Genomic DNA, 8,586 nt, shown 5'->3' with positions numbered 1-8,586 from the left:
TGTCCCTTGTAACTGACCTTTGGTCAAAAGAAACACTGTGACTGTGTCACTTCAGGAATTTTACCCAAACAAATAGATTTGGACACATATAAAAGGCCCTCATTCCAATATAAAACAATAAATGAGAATTTTTATAGCACAAAAATAAATAGAGAGCTATGTGAAGAAAAACATAATGTATCAAGGTGAACTCTGCACTGTATATCAAACATTCCATGCAAGTGTTTTCTTGATTGTGTGAAAACAGCACCTGTATCACAGGCTCACCTGTGCGGTTCCCACCAGTGACAATGGAAAGAAAAAAATAAAATAAATAAACTTGCTAAATTTATTGTCATTTCTTATCACCCAGACAAGTATAAAAGAAGGGACCAATAAGCTGTAGTACCACATTCCAAGTTGAGGATCTGGAACTTTTACACCTTCAACAATGCTGAGGATCCTGGTGTTGACTACCCTGGTCCTTCTTGGTAAGAACACCACACTGAGTGGTACTTTTTGAGTGTCAATTATATAGTAAATTCATGTCTGGCAGGTTATTTGTTTTAATGAATTTAATTAAATGCTGTTTAATAAATAAGATCATAGATGGCAAGGAGTGTATTATTATTACACTATATTATATTTTCATCATGGGGATCTGATGAAGAAAAAAAACTATAAAAAAACAGGTCTGGTATGTGAATCCTCTTCATATCCAGATGGAACTATGTGGCATTCCACCACATAGTTATAACAGCTCGTTCTGTTATAAAATGTAATGTACTTTACTTGTAAATGAACCATTATGTAGTAATTATTTTCTGGTTATTTAAATTAACATTTACAGTGCTGTTATTTCTTTCTGTTTCCATTCCAAAGGACATACAGCCGAGTCTGATCACAAGCCTGAATTTCTGGAGCGCTTGGAAGGACAAGAGGGACGAGTTGTTGGTGGGGACGAGGCAACACCCAACTCCTGGCCGTGGCAGGTAAGCTTTCCAGTTAACTGGCAGTGTTGTGTGATATACTGCCATGGCAGATTATGTCCCCTGTCAGTGAGATGAGTTTAAAAGATCTATAATCATCAATGCATACGAGCCAGGTTATTTTGCACAGTGGTTAAGACACTCACTTGTGGTGAGCGGGGTCGCAGGTTCATGTCCAGCCTCTGTTCAGTTACACCAACACGTCATCACACCACCTAAACACAGGAGAATTGCATTCATTCATTCATTCATTTAGAAAAACAAAAACTGGGAAAAAATAGTTCATTCTGAAAAACAGGCTTATTTCAAATTCAAGACAGTGATGAAATTCAATATCTTTACAGGTATTATTTTGCACAATAATTTATATATATATATATATATATATATATTTTAAAACCTTAAGTAGAACCCATTGCTCTCTTTTTAAAAACATTCGTCCCTATTCACAAACCGATTTGGTTTTTAAAAAACAATTTTGCTTTGCAGTTTGTGAAACCCTTTTCAGCTGTTCCAGAAAGGGTTTATTCTTATATTAACCTAAGGGAATGCTTATAAACACATTTCAGAAAAACATTCATTAAAACAACCATGAACCTTTTATGAACAGGGCCCAGTGTACGCACAGTACATTTCCCAAGTACTGGCAAACGTCCAATGTCGAAAGTTTTATAATTGTTCTGGGCGAGGGGCTTCCAAGATGTAGCTTCATGATTAGCTCAGCCAGTCAGAGGCCCAGGACTCACTGAAGGGTGTTTCCTCTCAGATCTCGCTGCAGTATAACTCTGGAGGAAACTATTACCACACCTGCGGAGGCACCCTGATTAAGAGGCGCTGGGTGATGACGGCCGCTCACTGCGTCGACAGGTAACACTGCAATTCTTTTTATTCAAATCTCCCCCTAAAATGCTCATTTAATGCACAAATGTAGAGTAGCAGACTATGATTAAGCACGGAGACCAATTAGTATTCAATTTAAAAGGGAAAAAGTTGAGTTAGATATCACAGCAATTGTTCATGCATATATATGTCAAACCATATAGCCTCAATGACATATTGATATATACAATTGCGAATGCGTCAAAATATACAGGCCTATATACAGGCCTATACTTGAAGTTGTTTCTTAATGTCTTCAAGCACCAGGGCAGCAATATTTAAATATATTGAGTACTACTTATATGTAATAATCACATTGAAAGGGAATATATTTGATCTCAGACAGGAAAAATCTGAAAATCTGAATAATGTCATTGATTTATAATCCTGGAAAGATTAAACAATTTAATATTGGCATAGGGCTAGATCCTCAGATCATCATGGGAGTAAATAGCTTTGAGAATCTTGCACTTAAGCTTTTTTTCTTTTTAATAATCAAAAGCAAACCCCTCCAGACAATTTATTTTATTGTTTTATACAACAATCTTACTCAGCCTTCTTACCCCTGCTCAATCCATACCCCTTGACGTTTCCATGGCACCCCCGCCTCCCTCTCCCCATTGTCTATTTCCAGTCCCCTTACCTTTCTCCTTCTCTCTCCCTCTGTTTTCAGGGGGATGACCCTGCGTGTGGTGGTGGGAGATCACAAGTTGTCTGTGCATGAAGGGACCGAGCAGTACATTGCTGTGCAGCAGGTTGTCATCCACCCATACTGGAACAACAACAACATTGCTGCTGGGTCAGTCTCACTACAGCACAACGCATTTTACATATTTATTTAAAAATCCTCTAGCTAGGATAAAGTCTCATTTCCAAGAGGGTCCCAGATACAACAAAAGACAAACACCCAGTTGTAATAATAATCGTCCTTACATACGGTAGACATACAGTACATACAGTAGGACTATCATACAAAACAAAGAGAAATAATAAAAAAAAAAGTCACGACAGCTGCAGCAATAACCAGTAAAGGTGGCAACTAACAGAATATCTTTAAAATGCAAAAATCTTCATCTTAAAGATCCAGTATCAAAGTTTAACCTTCATAGTGTTGTACATGCATTATTGTTCAGTTATAAATTATTTTACCTTACCTGAAAAAGCTTTCGCGCTGTGCCTTGCTGTTCTCTCGTTTTCGCATTTCGGAGAGACTTGCCTCCTGCTGGGATACCTTTGTGCGTTTTCAGTTTAGTTCCCTGAACTTAAAAAAATACCAACAAAGACTTCAGGAATCAAGATTTACGTGCTCATCACACTAGATGTATTCTGTCATTCAAATACTGTCAGTGGAGGCGAATGACACTTGAGTTCGATTTTTTTTCTAAAATTACAGGTAATGAGATGTTCTTAGAATCAAGTTTGTTATAAACATTTGCAAATATTTAATAAGAGATGTGTTTTCAATTCCTGTGGTCCTGGCCATATTCGAGAATAAAAAGATAAATATAGGCAAAATGAAATATAAACAAGAATGTCTAGTCTACACGAGCACTAGTCAAAGCGACAGTTATTATAATGTTATAGTCCTAATAATAATAACAATACACATTTATAAAAAAAATAAATAAAAAAAAAAGAAAAGTGAAATGCTGTTCTGTTTATTTCCTGCTGCCACAACATACAAAAATATACTTTTAGGTTGATATTTTAATAATTCAAATAGATGTTTCTAAGTCTTTTTATTATTATTATTATTATTATTATTATTATTATTATTATTATTATTATTATTATTATTATTATTACAGTAGCTTACCATAACATAAAAAATGAACGAATGAATGAATTGAATGAATGAATAAAATGCCAACCAAAATGCCATTATTCAGACTACTCGGGCCTCTGGTTAGAAACTAACCTTAGCTCACAACCAGAGTGGGTCTTGGTATTTCATTTACTATATAAAATTACTGCGCAGTAGGTATTTTACAGAAATGTTAACATCACGTTTCAATGATGTCTGAAAATGATAATTTAGTTAATTCATCCCAGATAAAACTGTTGCACGTGATGTCAGGCAGACTGTATCCTAGCAACCTGAGCAGCTACTGTCCGTAAAAGTTAGCTATGGGGAAATTTCCAGTGAGAATAATGGGTGCATCGATTTACTTTTATCTTGGTACACCTTCTACTACTTGACTGAAAAGAATGAAGATGCTGATTTTGGGACTGCAGCCAAAATTGTAAACATACCACCAAGCTTTAGGAAAGATCGAAGTTACCTGAAGCAGTTCATAATGCCAAAAAAGTACTGAAAGTTATTTCAAGCGGTCCAGGAAGATAGGAAACAGTAAGGTCAAATTAATCTTGCAGGTATTGGTATAATTTATATAGACGTGATACTATAAATCAAATAAATATAAATTCATTCTTTTAGCCAATGTAAATATATCTCTTAGCTGAACTATGCCCCTTTTGTTTAACTACATAGCATCTGAGTCATTTAAACATACTGTATTCGTCGTACTACTGAAATCACTTTTGCTTGGGGGTCATACCGATTGATGACGAAGACCAAGTTTTAAAGCGTGACAACAGTACCCTCTAGTGGCTGTTGCTGGCTATCCAGTGTTTCCTATGGCCTACATTGGCATGTCCCGTGTTGTCTGTATCGCAGCATTGTATTTGTAAACACATTTTCCACTATTTTGACATTGTTAATCACACATCATGGGTCATAAAACATAAATCGAGTAAAACCTGAAAAAAGTAATACCCAAGTTGATTTACCTACTACGATGTGTGAATAAAAATATCAAAACAATCTGGATTATGTGGAAAAATATCCAAACTATCAGGATTATGTTGAAAAATATAATGTTGCGATATGGACAACACAGGATACAGCAGGGTAAAGTCATGTGTTTCTTGTGAACACTGCAGGGGGTTCTGTAACACTTTAATGCTGTAGGTCCATCTATCTGTAAGTCTTCCTCATGTACTCTTTTCTGCATGCAGCTATGACATTGCATTGCTGAAGCTGTCTCAAGATGCTGTACTGAACTTTTACGTCCAGCTGGGGGATCTAGCTAGCGAGGGCCAGATTCTTCCCCACAACAACAACTGCTATGTCTCCGGCTGGGGCTACACACAATGTAAGTGCTTTTGCTGCCTTGAGCTGAACATTATTTCATTCATTTATATTAACACAGCGTTCTCATAACAAGTCCCTTATACCTTTTCTGTACACGCATGGGCATAAGACTTATTCCATTGCAGAAGAGTTTTGAGCTTAATTAAGTTTTTTCCTTTCTATGGTTTACGTAAACCCAGAACATAAATCTTTATTTTATATAGCTCCTTTCATAGTGGACCACCATCACAAAGCGCTTTACAAGATGCAGTAACAACAAGAAAATACATAATACTTTAAATACAGACAAATGCATAATACATGATATACAGTAAAAAAAAAACAATGCATAATACATTAAATACAGTGGAAAGTGCATAATACATGAAATAGTAGCAGCAACACAGCAGCTAATAGCAGATATCAAGCTTAAAGAGCACGGAGAGCAAGAGAAAACAGGTGGGTCTTGAGAGTTGATTTAAAGCAAGCAACGGTGGGAGCATCACGCACCAATGCTGGGAGAGAGTTCCAAAGAGTCTGAGCCATGAAGCTAAATGAGCTTTCTCCAAGTGTGGTGCATTTTTGCTTGGGGATAACAAGCAGGCCAGAGTCGGAGGACCTCAGCTTGCAGGCAGGGACATAGCGGGTCAGCAGGTTGAGGAGGTACTTGGGACCTGTGTGAACTTTACAGGTAGCCAGTGCAGCTGGGCAAGACGGGGGGTGATGTGATCACGTTTTTTACATCTGGTAAGGATCCTGGCAGCAGCATTCTGGACTAGCTGCAGTCAGTTTATGGTGCGTACTGGGAGACCACCATATAGAGAGTTTCAGTAGTCGAGAGGAGACAAATGCATGACAAAGTATCTCCGCATCCGGGAGGGAAAGGTAGGGACGGGCTTTGGAGATGTTTCGAAGCTGGTAGAAGGAAGATTTGACCACGGAAGAGATGTGGACATCAAAGGAGAGGTTGCTGTCAAGAAGTACACCAAGGCTTCATACTGTGGGGCAAGGCAGCAGCAGACAGTTTCCGAGGTTCAGGGCAGCTATATTTAGATTTTTAAGTTGAGTTTTAGATCCTACTAAAAGGAGTTCAGGTTTGCTAGTGTTCAGCTGAAGAAAACTGGCAGACATCCAGGCCTCGATGTCTAGAATGCAAGTCAAGAGCCGAACCAGGGGCTTCCAGGGTCGAGTTTTAAGTAGAGCTGGGTGTCATCAGCATAGGAGTGAAACATGAGGCTGTGTTGGCGGATGAGGTAACCCAAGGGAAGCATGTAGATAGTGAAGAGAAGGGTCCCAAGAACAGATCCTTGGGGGACACCACAAGTGACTGGGTTTGCAACACCACTGCGTCCAGCATAGAAAACAGACTGCGTGCGTCCGGATAAGTAAGAGGAAATCCAGGAGAGACAGGTTCCAGAGATTCCATACTTCTGAAGGCACAGTCAAGAAGAATGCCATGGTGTCAAAAGCGGCCGTTAGGTCAAGGAGGACAAGCACAGAGGGAGCACCAGCATCAGCATTGAGCAGGAGATCATTCACAATCTGGAGCAGAGCAGTTTCAGTACTGTTTTATCAGCTAACTGGCTACAGCCCATTCAAGAGTTTTTGAGAGAAAAGTGAGATTGGAGATGGGCCAGAAATTAGCTAAGTCAGCCGGGTCAAGGGAGGGTTTTTTGAGTATCGGCGTAACTCGCACTCAAGCTTGCGGCAGGCAGACTTAAGCACTCGAAGTTCGAGGGTGTACCATGGGCAGTTTCAATCTTTCTTAACGGTTCTGGTTGTAAGCGGGGCAACAGTGTCAATGATATGAGTAAGGGTGGTGTTGTAGAGGGTCACTGCATCATCAACTTAGGACAGGAGAGTACCAGTTAGAGGGGATGCAGAGACACATTCTGAGAGTTTCAGAGGATTCAGCAGATTCTTGGGACAACAGTATCAGTAGCGGAGGAAGGAGCAGGGAGATTAATATTAGCAGTGATTAAGACAACAGTATCAGTAACGGAGGAAGGAGCAGGGAGATTAATATTGGCAGTGATTAAGAAATGGTCGGAGAGAGAGCTATCTATATATAATATACTATGGTGCTTCCAGTGGAATTCATTATGAATCTACAATGTTCCAAAATAATTAATTATAATTTGTTAGTTAGTATCTGTATAACAAGAAAATCAGTATTCAAATATCACACCAGTGAAAGTTCATGTGAATTTATTTATTGCCCTTATTTTAAGTTGTTTCAGATCCATCTAAAAAGGCATTTTTTCCCTCCTTCCAGCGAACGGGCAGGTTTCTCCTGTGCTGCGGCAGGCCTACCTCCCAGTGGTAGACTATAATACCTGCTCCAGTGCTTACTGGTGGGGCTCCACTGTAAAATCCAGCATGGTGTGCGCCGGGGGAGACGGAGTGCGCTCGGGCTGCCAGGTGAGAATCCTGCATTCTAACAGCTGCTTCCAGTACCCAGGACTTTAACTGCATTCTGTCTGGTACACAATCACTTAAGAGTTTTGTCAGAACAAAATCACTAGTTGCACATTTTTTCTGAATAGAAAAAAGACAATTAACAATTATAAAGCGATTCTCAAACTTTCTTCCATACCCTGAATGTAATGTCTGAGTTGTTTATTTTTGTTATGATGATTACATTTAGTGACCTCTTAGCTAAAGGCAACCTCCAAATTGGTTTCTGTAAGTGTTGTGTGTCTTGTTTTGTCTGCAATGTGCTGTGCCTGTACTGTATCTGCTCCAGGCCAAACCATCTGCTCTCTCCTGCAGGGGGATTCCGGTGGCCCCTTGAACTGCATAGTAAATGGAAGGTACTATGTCCATGGTGTGACCAGCTTTGTCTCATCCAGAGGCTGCAATGAGAAAATGAAGCCAACAGTCTTCACACGAGTCTCGGCTTACATCAGCTGGATGAACGAGGTGAGAAACAATGGAGTGGAGGGAGGTGGCTTGGTATCTTTTATTTTTATTTATACTCCAGTAATTGGAGAAAAGTTGCAGCCTTATTATCACTCTAACTAGCACTAGAACAAACACCATTGGTTGCCTACAGCATAAAATGTAAGAAACCAAATAGAGTAGACTAGTGTTCCTGGCTATTGTCTCCCTCAGTGTAATGAGTTTGACTGTTTTCTGGAGAAGGTTTAGCTGAAGAGTTTGTCTACTTGATTAGGGGGTAGATTTGGTCTATTTGCAGTAATGAATAAATACTGTTCGATCCAGTGAGCGTTTTGTCTGACCACCTCTTTTTTTATATTCTCCAGATCATGGCCAGGAACTAAACTACAGTGCTGCAGCCCACGGTCCCTGTGAGAGATACTAGAACAAATTGTGCATGCATGTCTGTGTGGGGTGGGGGAGGGGGGTCCATGGGTCTCAATGTGTGTTTAATCAAAATAAAATAAAAAATCATTTATTTAGCACTAAGCCTTTGCTATTCTGCCTTCATGGACAATGACCCAGATATTCGAAGCAATGTACAGTCCCCTCGCAAAATTAGTGCCTCACCAAAAATTAGTGGTTTTGCACAAAAATGTATATTTTCCAACACGACACAAAACAGTTGCGTGAAGTTGGAAAATGGCAGTATTTTGCTAAATTCGC

The 8,586-nt window shown here is 39.3% G+C and overlaps 1 protein-coding gene across 1 annotated transcript; it reads left to right on the top strand.

Moving 5' to 3' along the window:
• The first annotated feature begins 336 nt into the window (after positions 1–336).
• On the top strand, positions 337–8,334 carry LOC117421297 (chymotrypsin-like elastase family member 1). The gene is made up of 8 exons (XM_034035505.3): positions 337–470; positions 862–971; positions 1,735–1,835; positions 2,521–2,646; positions 4,866–5,002; positions 7,256–7,401; positions 7,753–7,902; positions 8,247–8,334. Exons 1-8 carry the CDS (start codon positions 431–433, stop codon positions 8,262–8,264), a joined length of 828 nt encoding a protein of 275 aa, XP_033891396.3. The 5' UTR covers positions 337–430; the 3' UTR covers positions 8,265–8,334.
• Positions 8,335–8,586: the final 252 nt, after the last annotated feature.

Source organism: Acipenser ruthenus, chromosome 1, assembly GCF_902713425.1.
Source record: "Acipenser ruthenus chromosome 1, fAciRut3.2 maternal haplotype, whole genome shotgun sequence".
NCBI lineage: Eukaryota > Metazoa > Chordata > Actinopteri > Acipenseriformes > Acipenseridae > Acipenser > Acipenser ruthenus.
The sequence above is the reverse complement of the archived record's forward strand: the minus strand, read 5'-3'. Positions and strand labels throughout refer to the sequence as shown.

Excerpts from the sequence above, each read along its gene's own strand:
- LOC117421297 (XM_034035505.3), top strand. The coding sequence starts at position 431 with ATGCTGAGGATCCTGGTGTTGACTACCCTGGTCCTTCTTG. Across the intron at positions 471-861 it reads GACTACCCTGGTCCTTCTTG|GACATACAGCCGAGTCTGAT; the intron begins GTAAGAACACCA and ends TCCATTCCAAAG. Across the intron at positions 7,402-7,752 it reads GAGTGCGCTCGGGCTGCCAG|GGGGATTCCGGTGGCCCCTT; the intron begins GTGAGAATCCTG and ends TCTCTCCTGCAG.